General features: G+C 51.3%; 1 protein-coding gene across 4 annotated transcripts in view; it reads right to left on the bottom strand.

Annotated features, from left to right (window-relative positions):
• phex (phosphate regulating endopeptidase homolog, X-linked) overlaps positions 1–13,830 on the bottom strand; it is a 691,216-nt gene that overhangs the window by 285,383 nt on the left and 392,003 nt on the right. For all 4 annotated transcript variants that reach the window (XM_072514452.1, XM_072514453.1, XM_072514455.1 and 1 more), the window contains exons 10-11: positions 3,916–4,061; positions 3,684–3,777 (exon numbers count right to left, since the gene is read on the bottom strand). In XM_072514452.1, the coding sequence (XP_072370553.1) occupies positions 3,684–3,777; positions 3,916–4,061 (240 nt within the window). The remainder of the gene's footprint in view (positions 1–3,683; positions 3,778–3,915; positions 4,062–13,830) is intronic.

Raw genomic sequence — 13,830 nt, 5'->3', positions numbered from 1 at the left:
TGTGTGAGATACAATGGGATACACTGTGTGTGAGATACAATGGGATACACACTGTGTGTGTGTGAGATACAATGGTGTACACACTGTGTGTGAGATACAATGGGGTACACACTCTGTGTGTGAGATACAATAGGTTACACGTTGAGTGTGTGAGATACAATGGGGTACACACTGTGTGTGTGAGATACAATGGGGTACACACACTGTGTGTGAGATACAATGGGGTACATACTGTGTGTGTGAGAAACAATGGGATATACACTGTGTGTGAGATACAATGGGGTACACATTGTGTGTGTGAGATACAATGGGGTACGCACTGTGTGTGGAGATACAATGGGGTACACACTGTGTGTGTGAGATACAATGGGGTACACACACTGTGTGTGAGATACAGTGGGGTACACCCTGTGTATGTGAGATACAATGGGATATACACTGTGTGTGAGATACCATGGGGTACACCCACTGTGTGTGAGATACAATGGGATATACACTGTGTGTGAGATACAATGGGGTACACACTGTGTATGTGAGATACAATGGGATATACACTGTGTGTGAGATACAATGGGGTACACAGTGTTTGTGCGATACGATGGGATATACACTGTGTGTGAGATACAATGGGGTACGCACTGTGTGTGAGATACAATGGGGTACACACTGTGTGTGTGAGATACAATGGGGTACACACTGTGTGTGTGAGATACAGTGGGGTACATGATGAGTGTGTGAGATACAATGGAATACACACTGTGTGTGTGAGATACAATGGGATACACACTGTGTGTGTGAGATACAATGGGATACACACTGTATGTGAGATACAATGGGGTACACACTCTGTGTGTGAGATGCAATGGGTTACACGTTGAGTGTGTGAGATACAATGGGGTACACACTGTGTGTGTGAGATACAATGGGGTACACACTGTGTGTGTGTGAAACAATGGGATATACACTGTGTGTGAGATACAATGGGGTACGCACTGTGTGTGAGATACAATGGGGTACACACTGTGTGCGTGAGATACAATGGGGTACACACACTGTGTGAGATACAATGGGGTACACCCTGTGTATGTGAGATACAATGGGATATACACTGTGTGTGAGATACAATGGGGTACACACACTGTGTGGGAGATACAATGGGATATACACTGTGTGAGATACAATGGGGTACACACTGTGTATGTGAGATACAATGGGATATACACTGTGTGTGAGATACAATGGGGTACACACACTGTGTGTGAGATACAATGGGGTACACAGTGTTTGTGAGATACAATGGGATATACACTGTGTGTGAGATACAATGGGGTATGCACTGTGTGTGAGATACAATGGGGTACACACTGTGTGCGTGAGATACAATGTGGTACACACACTGTGTGTGAGATACAATGGGGTACACACTGTGTGTGTGAGATACAATGTGATATACACTGTGTGTGAGATACAATGGGATACACACTGTGTGTGTCAGATACAATGGGGTACACACTGTGTGTGTGAGATACAATGGGATATACACTGTGTGTGAGATACAATGGGGTACACACTGTGTGTTTGAGATACAATGGAGTACACACTGTGTGTGTGAGATACAATGGGATATACACTGTGTGTGTGAGATACAATGGGGTACACACACTGTGTGTGAGATACAATGGGGTACACACTGTGTGTGTGAGAAACAATGGGATATCCACTGTGTGTGAGATACAATGGGGTACACGCTGTGTGTTTGAGATACAATGGGATATACACTGTGTGTGAGATACAATGGGGTACGCACTGTGTGTGAGATACAATGGGGTACACACTGTGTGCGTAAGATACAATGGGGTACACACACTGTGTGTGAGATACAATGGGGTACGCACTGTGTGTGAGATACAATGGGATATACACTGTGTGTGAGATACAATGGGGTACACACTGTGTGCGTGAGATACAATGGGGTACACACACTGTGTATGAGATACAATGGGGTACACACTGTGTATGTGAGATACAATGGGATATACACTGTGTGTGAGATACAATGGGGTACACACACTGTGTGTGAGATACAATGGGATATACACTGTGTGTGAGATACAATGGGGTACACACTGTGTATGTGAGATACAATGGGATATTCATTGCCTGTGAGATACAATGGAGTACACACTGTGTGTGTGAGATACAATGGGGTACACAGTGTGTGTGAGATACAATGGGATATACACTGTGTGTGAGATACAATGGGATACACACTGTGTGTGACATACAATGGGATACACACTGTGTGTGTGAGATACATTGGGATACACACTGTTTGTGTGAGATACAATGGGATACACTGTGTGTGAGATACAATGGGATACACACTGTGTGTGTGTGAGATACAATGGTGTACACACTGTGTGTGTGAGATACAATGGGATACACACTGTGTGTGTGAGATACAATGGGATACACACTGTGTGTGAGATACAATGGGGTACACACTCTGTGTGTGAGATACAATGGGTTACACGTTGAGTGTGTGAGATACAATGGGGTACACACTGTGTGTGTGAGATACAATGGGGTACACACATTGTGTGTGAGATACAATGGGGTACGCACTGTGTGTGATATACAATGGGGTACACACTGTGTGCATGAGATACAATGGGGTACACACACTGTGTGTGAGATACAATGGGGTACACACTGTGTGTGTGAGATACCATTGTGTGTGAGATGCAATGGGGTACACACTGTGTGTGTGAGATATACACTGTGTGTGAGATGCAATGGGGTACACACTGTGTGTGTGAGATACAAAGGGGTACACACACTGTGTGTGTGAGATACAATGGGATACACACACTGTGTGTGAGATACAATGGGGTACACACTGTGTGTGTGAGATACAATGGGGAACACACTGTGTGTGTGAGATACAATGGGATATACACTGTGTGTGAGATACAATGGGGTACACACTGTGTGTGTGAGATACAATGGGGTAGACACTGTGTGTGAGATACAATGGGGTACACACATTGTATGTGAGATACAATGGGGTACACACTGTGTGTGTGAGATACAATGGCATATGCACTGTGTGTGAGATACAATGGGGTACACACTGTGTGTGAGATACAATGGGGTACACACTGTGTGTGTGAGATACAATGGGGTACACACTGTGTGTGAGATACAATGGGGTACACACTGTGTGTCTGAGATACAATGGGGTACACACACTGTGTGTGTGAGATACAATGGGGTACACACTGTGTGTGTGAGATACAATGGGATACACACACTGTGTGTGTGGGATACAATGGGGTACGCACTGTGTGTGTGAGATACAATGGGGTACACACTGTGTGTGTGAGATACAATGGGATACACACACTGTGTGTGTGAGATACAATGGGGTACACACTGTGTGTGTGAGATACAATGGGGTACACACTGTGTGTGTGAGATACAATGGGATACACACTGTTTGTGTGAGATACAATGGGGTACACACACTGTGTGTGTGAGATACAATGGGGTACACACTGTGTGTGTGAGATACAATGGGGTACACACTGTGTGTGTGAGATCCAATGGGGTACACGCTGCATATGCGCGATGCAATTGGGTACATTCTCTCTATGCCGCTAATTCCAACTGTCAGCACTTACCTTGAGAAACTGAAGGCGCCTTGTGAGGAATCGATGGCTGAGATTTCCGAGCCTCCTGTACACAATCCTCCACACAATGTAGTTAGCAATTGTTCTGGAATCGGGTGACAGAATTGGACAGAGTTACTTCATTCAACATCAGGGAGTGGGTGAACTGAAGTATGCAAGGATCCATGGATAAAGCAACGTACGCAAATAATGGAATTTAAATCTTCCATCACATTAACCTTACCTGTTGTCCACAGTGTCCAACAGCTGGAACAAATCCTTGAAATACTGGGGAACATGCACAATGACCTCTTCTGATGTGTTGATGTGTGAAAGCTCAGGGTAGAGATCGGCATTGATCACCAGCTTCATATACTTCAGCCAATCAAACTGAGAACACAAGAGTATTCATCACAAGTTATGAAATGCTGGAATGTTACAGTGCTACAAACACGACAGCTGGAGCGAGTCTCCCGCTGGCAAATGACATCCAGCTGCCTGCTCCACCGCAACCTTCGGCAGGCTTCCTCATCTCACGCAAATCCTACAAGCTGACATCGCAGTTTTGGTGATTTCGGAGGAAAGTTGGGGCTGATGGGAGTACACTGGGACTGGAGTACAAAGGGGTGTTAAACATTGAATGAATTACACAGCAGAATATAGAACATACAGTGTAGAAGGAGGCCATTTGACCCATCGAGTCTGTACCAACCCACGTAAGCCCTCACTTTCACCCCATCCCCGTAACCCAATAACCCCTCCTAATCTTTTTGGACACGAAGGACAATTTATCATGGCCAATCCACCTAACCTGCATGTCTTTGGACTGTGGGAGGAAACCGGAGCATCCGGAGGAAACCCACGCACACACGGGGAGGATGTGCAGACTCCGCACAGACAGTGACCCAAGCCGGAATCGAACCTGGGACCCTGGTGCTGTGAAACCACAATGTTAACCACTGTGCTACCGTACAGCCAAAATACTCTGATGGGCTGCATCTGTTGATTGTGATACTATAGTTCAGCACAAGCACTAGTTTCCACTCTTCTTGAGGGGCTAGCCCGGTGTCACGTGGAACACAATCAATTTCAATGAGAAACGGCGCGGGATTCGCCAGTTTCGCAATTGACACTCAGGAGGCTGACAAGCTGCAGCTGCATAAACACTCTTCTTTCTCCACACACACCATCTCAGCCAACAAGATGGCAGCAAGACGCGCGGCACCACGCTTCACCGACGCCGAGCTGGAGACCCATGTGGAGGGGGTGGAGGAGAGGCGGCCGACCCTGTAGCCCAGCCTGGAAAGGAGGCTGCCAGCTGCCACCGCTCGCCAGTGCCGGAAACAATTGCACGACCGATTCAAGGCGGCCAGGGTGAGTGGGCAACATTGTGTCCCTGGCAATAACCCCGTCCCATCGACCCATGACCTCTCCCACCTACAACCCAGAGGACCGTCGAAGCCCCACCCTGCCCCACATGCCAACATCCATACCGGCTGCCATGGCTGGGTGCCCTGGCCACTGAGGCCATCAGCTACACACCCACTGTGCAGCATGTGCTGGACTGCCTAATCCTGTTGTTTTCCATTTGCGGGGGGTCCCAGGAGAAGGCAGCCCAACCACCGGGAGCGGCAGAAAACTGGAGGGGGACTACTGGGCCTGCAGACCCTCACCGTGGTAGAGCAAAGGGCCCTGGACGTGATTGACAGCCCGATAGAAAGGGAGGTCGCCAAGGTGGAGTTCGGCCGCGAGCGAGGAAGTGAGACCCTGCTGAATTGCGGTTCTCTGTGATACATGTGTCAACCCCCCCCCCCCCCACTCAACACCGCCATTACTCCCATACCACCCTCACCCCCACAACACCCTCACCCACACCACCCTCACCCCCAACACCGGCCCATGATCTAATCATGCATCTTGACTTATGTCTTGTAAGACACAAGTCTTACTTGTAGGACCTGCTGGCGATGGGGTTGTCCACCTGGTTTCCCCCAGCCAGTGCCACAGCCGGAGCCCCCCGTGAGCTGAGCAGTGATGCTGAGAGCAGCTCGGACACCAGCCCTCTGCCCGAGATTCAAGAGACCCCGGAGCTCGAGTCGGAGGATGACACAGATTTCCTGACACAGCTGTCTCCAACACCCTCCACCATCTCAGAGACACTCACCTCGTTTGGGCTCCTGGGACACTCTCCGGTGCGCACCGCACAGCTGACCCGGTACAGCAGGTGGAGGTAGGAACACCCGAGGGGGCGGACAGTTGGAAGACAGACCGATCCCAGGGACTAGCTGCCGTCCAGACAGGTTTTGGGCTTCTGGAACGGACAGTTCCATCCATTGTGGAGATGAAGTCGTAGAGCCAGGGCCTACATGAGGGGTTGTCGGCGATTACCCAACACCTGCAGCTGCAGGTGGAGGAGTCCAAACACCTGCAGGAGTAGGAGGTGGTGCCGACCATGTGTGCCATTCAGGTCATCACCGCACAGGTGGCATCCATGGTGGAGGCTTTGGCAGCGAGGGTTTTGGCTATCATAGAATTTACAGTGCAGAAGGAGGCCATTCGGCCCATTGAGTCTGCACCGGCTCTTGGGAAGAGCACCCTATCCAAGGTCCACACCTCCACCCTATCCCCATAACCCAGTAACCCCACCCAACACAGGGCAATTTTGGACACTAAGGGCAATTTATCATGGCCAATCCACCTAACCTGCACATCTTTGGACTGTGGGAGGAAACCGGAGCACCCGGAGGAAACCCACGCACACACGGGGAGGATGTGCAGACTCCGCACAGACAGTGACCCAAGCCAGGAATCGAACCTGGGACCCTGGAGCTGTGAAGCAATTGTGCTATCCACAATGCTACCGTGCTACATGGATCAGCATGTCCAAGGCCTGGGGCATTTTGTGCTGGTGCTGGCCAAGGACCAGGACAGGGCTGCCGCCTCACAGACAGCCATGTGCCAGAGTCACCTGGACATCGCAGCGGCGCTCCTGAGCGTGGCCCAGTCACAGCAGGCCATGGTGGGAGTGTCGCCGGCATTGCCCAGGTGCTGGCCTATGTGGCACAGACACGGAGGGAGGTGGCCCAGTTCCAGAGGGAGATGGCGCATCACTGGCTGATGTGACACAGGCCCAGAAGGTGGTGGCACAGTCAATGGATGATGTGGCGCAGTCCCAGACGGAGATGGTCCACTCTCTGTGCTCCATGACCGCGAGTGTGTGGACCATGGTCAAGTCCAGAGTGGGCCTCCAGGACTGGCAGCTCCAGGTGCCTGTGGAGCCTCAGTTGATAGCTCTGCTCCCACACCGGTCTCACAGAGTAGCCTGGGGGCCGTCGGGCACCCCTAGGGAGGAGGAAGTGATGGGACCCATGTCGGTGACTCCTATAGGGGAGGTGCAGGAACACCACAGCACCTCAAAATCTCCCACCCACACCTTCCTGTCCCTGGAGCAGCAGGTAGAATAGGGCGGCAATGTGGTAGTCACCACTGTTTGTATAATACTTGTATAAGGTAAGGCTCCTGTACTACAGGTACGGGAGTAGATCCCTGCCTGCTGGCTCCGTCCAGTAGGTGGAGTATAAATGTGTGTGCACACACCGAGCTGCTCCCATTTATGGCAGCAGCTGCAGGAGGCAACACATCTCTGCTTAATAAAGCCTCGATTACTCTCTATTCTCGTCTCGTCGTAATTTATAGTTCATCAATTTATTAAGCAGAGATATTACAGCGATGTAACTACGCATTAAGCCAGATCGCCTACAGCTGCACCCTCAAGTTGGCCTTCGACCACCGGCTAGCTTGCTTCGAAAGCAACCTCAGATCAGCGACTGACAGCCTTCGGACGCACAGAAGCTTCAGATCCTGTACTCACGGGTGAACTCCGAGATTTTTCCCCTTATCCGAGATGCACCCACTTACACTGAAGCTATGGAGCTTCTGAAAGGACACTATATCCGGCCGGTCAACAAACTCTACGTCACGCATCTCCTATCCACAAGGCAGCAACTTCCTGATGAGTCATGTAGCCATCTGGGATGGCCACTTCCAGAATACAAAATGGACGCTCGCAAAGAATGTCGGGAACTGTGGACAATGTTAGGAAAACAAGCAGGCACAGAGCCTGTATGCATATTGGAGGAACAGCTCCCAGATGGAATTGAAATAGGTCAATTAGCATATTGATGGCCCACCTCCGGGAACAAAGGAAAGACACTCAAGCAACCGATACTGTTTCAGACATCCCGGCGCCAGTTCCCCAACCGAAAGCACAAACAAAGCAAGGCCAACAGCCACATAGACCCGCCCAGCCATCAGGGCACCCACCCCTTTATTGGTCAAGATCAATACCAGTGATCGAGAAGCGGCCCAATTAATTGGGGATAAGTTTAAGGCCCGCCCAAAAGCGCGCGAAGCCCCTCCGGGTATAAGAAGGAACCCCCACGAGAGAATCGCTCTCTTGGATTTGGCTCTCAAAGCGGAGAGACCCTTACACCAGCTACACCAGAAGCAAGTAAGTCCAAGGTCAACGCTCGCTACCAGACGGACAACCTTAGCTGTTCCCCTCTACCACTTCGACCCCAGCAGCCTCAGATCCGAACAACGGCCATTGTTCCTCTGACTGAGTGGGCACCCGAAGCTAAGTCTAGGCATTAGCATTAGAGATAGTTTAGTTTGTAGTACTTTGTGCATGAGTAGATATTACTGTGTGTGTAAATAAATAGTATTGACTTTGAACTAACTAACTGGTGTATTGGCTCTTTGATCAGTATTCGGGTACCTAGCGACTCTAAAGCAAACATAATTAGGATTAAGGAAGGCGACCATATTGACCGCCATATTTATAACCAGAGAAACAGAGCAACATTACTGGCGACATCTGACGGGACTCGACCTAGAAATGGCTTTGTCGCTCCGAGAGAACCCAAAATTTGAATTAGAATGCAATTCATAGAATTTACAGTGCAGAAGGAGGCCATTCGGCCCAGCGAGTCTTGGAAACAGGAAAAACCACAAGCGTAAGACCAATACTGATCAACCCACCAAGATTCGGAAGTGTGTTATTGCATACGTACTAACAGGGATATAAGGTAAACCTGAGAGATTTTGTTGCGTAAAACTGTCTGTAGTTTATTGGCCGGAAATTAGCGTAAGCCGTACCCATGTTTACATCACCACTTTATCACCCCCTGTTCCAAATTCGGTAGAGACCCCAGAGATAGCGATAGAAATGGCAATGAAGGCAATGGAATGCCTTATGAATCCCCAAGAATTCGAGGCCGCAGCGACCAGTAGAGTAGGACAGTGTCCCATATGGGAAGAGGAAATCAGAAAATATCTCAAAGGGAAAGGATGGCCCCTTTGGAGTGAATTTTGTGCGAATGATGAAACAGGTCCCGGAAGTATAGGGCATACTTGGTGGGAGAACCTGACAGAGATCCATAGGAAGAGCTTAGGGAAAGCTCGCAAGCCGATGGCAATCGTGTCCTGCTTGGCACAATTGTGAGGCACAGAGGAGGTCGTGAGGACGCTCCGTAGAGAGATTGAAGAGGGAGACAAGAATAGTGAAGGGGACGTGAATGAATATGAGAAAGAAAACAGGGAACTGAGAGAGCAGGTAGCAGCGAAGGACAAGGAGATGGCTGATGTCAAACAGGCACACCAATCTTGTCTCGCCCATTTAAGCAGCTTTCAGTCGCAATACGATAAGGCCTACCAAGACACGCAACGCGCGGTGTTGGTGTGGTAGTCTGTGTAGAGGTATTACGGTACCTGGTAATGCTGGAACACCATTGGTAGATATTGTATGTTTCCTATTGGTCAAGATCCGCCCTGCAAGGCGGGGTATAAGAGCCCGAGCCGCCCCAGCAGCCTTCATTCTGTACCTGAGCTGCTGGGGGAAACATCTAGCTTATTAAAGCCTTCAGTTGGACTACAACCTCGCTTTAGTGGTCAATGATCGTGCATCAATTTAATAAGCTAGATTTAAAAGGATGGAGCTCCGAATCAAGCGGGAGTGTCTGCAACTCAGCCCCCACGCGGCGAACTCAGCGGCAATCTTCAAGCACTGGCTGGCGTGTTTTAAAGGATATCTCGGAACGGCCGAAAACACACCCACGGGAGTATAGAAATTGCAAGTCCTGCACTCGAGAGTGAGCCTGGAGATTTACACCCTCGTCGAGGAAACGGAAGACTTCGACGCAGCAATGGAGCTGCTAGAAGGACATTATATTCGCCCGGTAAACCAGGTCTACGCCCGACATCTGCTAGCAACGAGGCGACAAATCCCTGGGGAATCGCTGGAAGAATTCTACCGTGCGCTCCTGGTGTTGGGGAGAAATTGCAGCTGCCCGCAGGTTTCGGCGAGCGACCACACAGAACTCTTGATCCGGGACACTTTCGTGGCAGGTATGCTGTCCTCCCAAATCCACCAGCGATTGCTGGAAAAAGACACCCTAGGCCTCAAGGAGGCACGGGCCCTTGCAAGTTCCCTGGCTGTGGCCTCAAGAAACGCCCGCGCTTACGTTCCCGACCGCGCAGCAGCCCCCTGGGCAGCATGGAACGCAGCCGACCCCGAGACATCCCCCATCCCCCCACAGGCTTGTGCTGCAAAGCAGCCTGGCAACCCCGGGGGGCCCCGCTGCTACTTTTGCGGGCAGGCCAAGCACCCCCGGCAGCGCTGCCCAGCCCGCGCATCCAACTGCAAGGAATGCGGTAAAAAGGGCCACTTCGTGGTGGTATGCCAGGCCCGTGCGGTCGCCGCGGTCTCCGGCGGCGAATGCGGACCGCCACCACAAACCTTTCCACGGTCCCCGTGCGGCCAGCGGGTGCCGCCATCTTCCTACTCCAGGGCCACGTGCGGCCCTCGGGCGTCACCATCTTGTCCAGCGGACGCCACATTCGATGGACGGGTGCCACCATTTTGTGCACCCCCTGCCATGTGCGACCAATGGGAGCCGCCATCTTGGATGGACCTCCGCTTTGCCGTTCGTCCCGTTTTGCACCCGTGTATCCCTTGCTCTCTGTTCCTGGATTTGCCAAGTTTGTTATTGTTTCCCATTCTCCCTCCTTCCGGTTATTATTCCCTTGCCTCCCCCCCACCTCTCTGGTTCCCCTCTCTTGTTCCCTGTCTCCTCCCTCTTCTCCCCCCCGTCCGCTCCACTTGCCCCCTTCCCCCTCCCCTTCTCCTGTGGTTCACCTTTCCTTTTTCTTAGGTTTAGCTGCCTCTCCCCCCCCCCCCCCCCCCCCCCAAAAAAAGCCCGGTCTATCCCTCCCTCCCCCCCTCGGTTACTTTCCCCTGGTTCCTGGCTACCTGGCTATTCTTCTGCTTGTTTGTTGGCCACAAACAGGTCTCGGAACAATTGGGTGAATGGCTCCCACGTTCTGTGGAAGCCGTCGTCTGACCCTCGGATGGCGAATTTGATTTTCTCCATTTGGAGAGATTCCGTGAGGTCGGACAGCCAGTCGGCAGCTTTGGGTGTTGCTGCTGACCGCCAGCCGAACAGGATTCTACGGCGGGCGATCAGGGAGGCAAAGGCAAGGCCCTCCTCCCCAGGAATAGATCTGGCTGGTCTGATACCCTGAGGACCGTCACTTTCGGGCATGGCTCCGCCCTCACCCCCACCACTTTGGCCATTGCCTCAAAGAAGGCTGTCCAGTACCCAACAAGTCTGGGGCAAGACCAGAACATGTGGGCGTGGTTGGCCGGGCCTCCTCGGCACCGTTCACATCTGTCCTCCACCTCCGGGAAGAACCTACTCATACGAGTTCTTGTTAAGTGGGCTCTATGTACCACTTTTAGTTGCGTCAGGTTGAGCCTTGCGCAGGTGGAGGTGGAGTTGACCCTATGCAGTGCTTCGCTCCAGAGTCCCCACCCTATTTCGATCCGCAGGTCTTCCTCCCATTTCTTTCCTGTTGCGTCCAGTATGGTGTTGGCCCCTTCTACCAGTCGGTCGTACATATCGCTACAGTTTCCTTTTATCTAGGATGCTTGCGTCCAGTAACTCTTCCAGTAGTGTCTGTCGTGGCGGTTGTGGGTATGTCCCTGTCTCCTGTCGTAGGAAGTTTTTGAGTTGCAGGTACCTTAACTCTTTCCCTCTGGCCAGCTGGAATTTCTCTGTCAGTTCGTCCAGTGTCGCGACCCTGCCGCCGGTGTATAGGTCCCTGACTGTCAGTGTCCATCTGTCCTGTCCCCACATTTTAAAGGTGGCGTCAGTCAGCGCTGGTGTGAACCTATGGTTGTTGCAGATGGGAGCTTTGTCCGACATTTTGGTCAGGACTGGAGGGTGGCTATCACCACCGGGCTGCTGGAGTGTTTTTTGGGTGGGGATGGGAGTGCCGCCATGGCGAGGGCCCGGAGGGAGGTCCCCTTGCAAGAGGCCACCTCTACGCGCTCCCACTCGGCTTCTGGCTCCCTGATCCATCCCCTTACTCGCTCGGACGTCGCCGCCCAGTGGAAGAATTATAGGTTTGAGAGGGCTAGCCCTCCCCTCGACTTTGTTTATGGTAGGACCTTCTTTGGGATCCTAGCATTCTTCGTCCTTCATACGAACACCATGATTAGTTTGTCTAGTGCTTTGAAAAAGGCCTTTGGGGATGTAGATCGGGATGAATCAAAGTAGGAAGAGGTACCTGGGCAGCACGTTCATTTTGGTCGTCTGGACTCTCCCCGCGAGGGAGAGTGGGAGAGTGTTCACACTATTACAACCTGCCTCGGTGCTCTGTCAGATGGGCTGGTCTGTGCTGGCCAGAGAGAGTGCGCGGGTGTGGGGAATGGGTGGACATTGTGGGTGGGCTGGGCTCCCCACCCTCAGCTCCTGCCCCCACACCCAACTGTCCCCATCACCATCAACCCTGGGACTCGATGGCACGGTGTGATGGAATGGCCAGCTCGCATGTGGGGATCTCTCAGGTGGATGGTGGAAAGTGCGACCGTGGATAAGTGTCAGACGTCAAACAATATGGAGCACCGGAGCTCATCGCAGAGGGGGTTGACATCATCCTCCCAGGATGATGTGTTACTGCCAACCCAGGGCCCCCACCCCATAATGCGGCGTATGTATCACGGAGGGGGTGCAGGCAAAGTGTGGCCGTGAGAGGAGGGATTTGCTGCGGTGTCTGTGCCCCTGGCCAGTGTCTCTTCCCCCCCCCCCCCCCCCCACCCCCACACCCCCACACCCCCAGCCGATTTGCATTCTAATGACCCATTTCCCTAAGACAAAGGACTGGTACTCAGGTATCCGATACAATTCCAGACACATTGGCGCCACTCCCTTTACTCAGGAAGCATAAACAGCAAGGTCAATGATCGCTTAGGACGCGCCCAGCCATCAAGGCACCCGCCCCTTTATTGGCTCAAATCGAAGGCAGTGATCGAAGTCTGCCGAATTATTGGGTCCAAAGCTAAGGGCCGCCCAAAAGAGCGCAAAACCCCCAAGGATAAAGAGAGACACTGCCATGTGTTCAATCTCTTTTAGACCTGGTGCTCTGGCAACATCTATCTCCAACTGTAGCACCACGACCAGAAGCAAGTCCAAGTTCAACGCTCGCTACCAGACGGATGAGCCCAGCTGAGCAGCAGGTACTTCTCCAGACCCAGCAGATCCAGATTCGAACAAAGGCCACTGTTCCTCTGACCTAAGCCGGGTGCCTGAAGTTAAGTACAGGTTGTCGTAGTGTTACGTGTAATTTAGCTCGTAGTGTTTATGTTGCAGGTATAAGTTAATCTTGTGTGTGAATAAAGTATTATTGAACTTGAACTAACTAACTGGTTGTTGGGTCGTTGATCGATATCCGGTTGAACCTTGTGGCGGTATAATTTGATAACTGGCGACTCTGAAAGCAATATAATATCAATATCTAGACAAAAGAAGGGCAACCTTATTTACTGCCATATTTATAGCAAGCAAATATAGCAACATTATTGTCGACCTCTGATGGGACTCGACCCAGAAGTGATTTTGTCACTCCGAGAGAACCCACAAAATGTTTGAATTAGGAACCCAATTGGAAAAGTGAAAGAAACCACAAGTGTAAGACCAGTATTGATCAAACCTCCAAGATTCGGAAGTGTGTAGTAATTTGAATGCGTACTAACAGGGATATAAGGTAAACTCATTAGATTTTGTTGCGTAAAACCTTCGGGAGTTGTGTGAACCGGAAA

The sequence above is a fragment of the Scyliorhinus torazame genome, chromosome 8 (genome assembly GCF_047496885.1).
Source record: "Scyliorhinus torazame isolate Kashiwa2021f chromosome 8, sScyTor2.1, whole genome shotgun sequence".
NCBI classification, from domain to species: Eukaryota; Metazoa; Chordata; class Chondrichthyes; order Carcharhiniformes; family Scyliorhinidae; genus Scyliorhinus; species Scyliorhinus torazame.
Note: the sequence above shows the minus strand (reverse complement) of the source record. Positions and strands in the feature narration are given on the sequence as shown.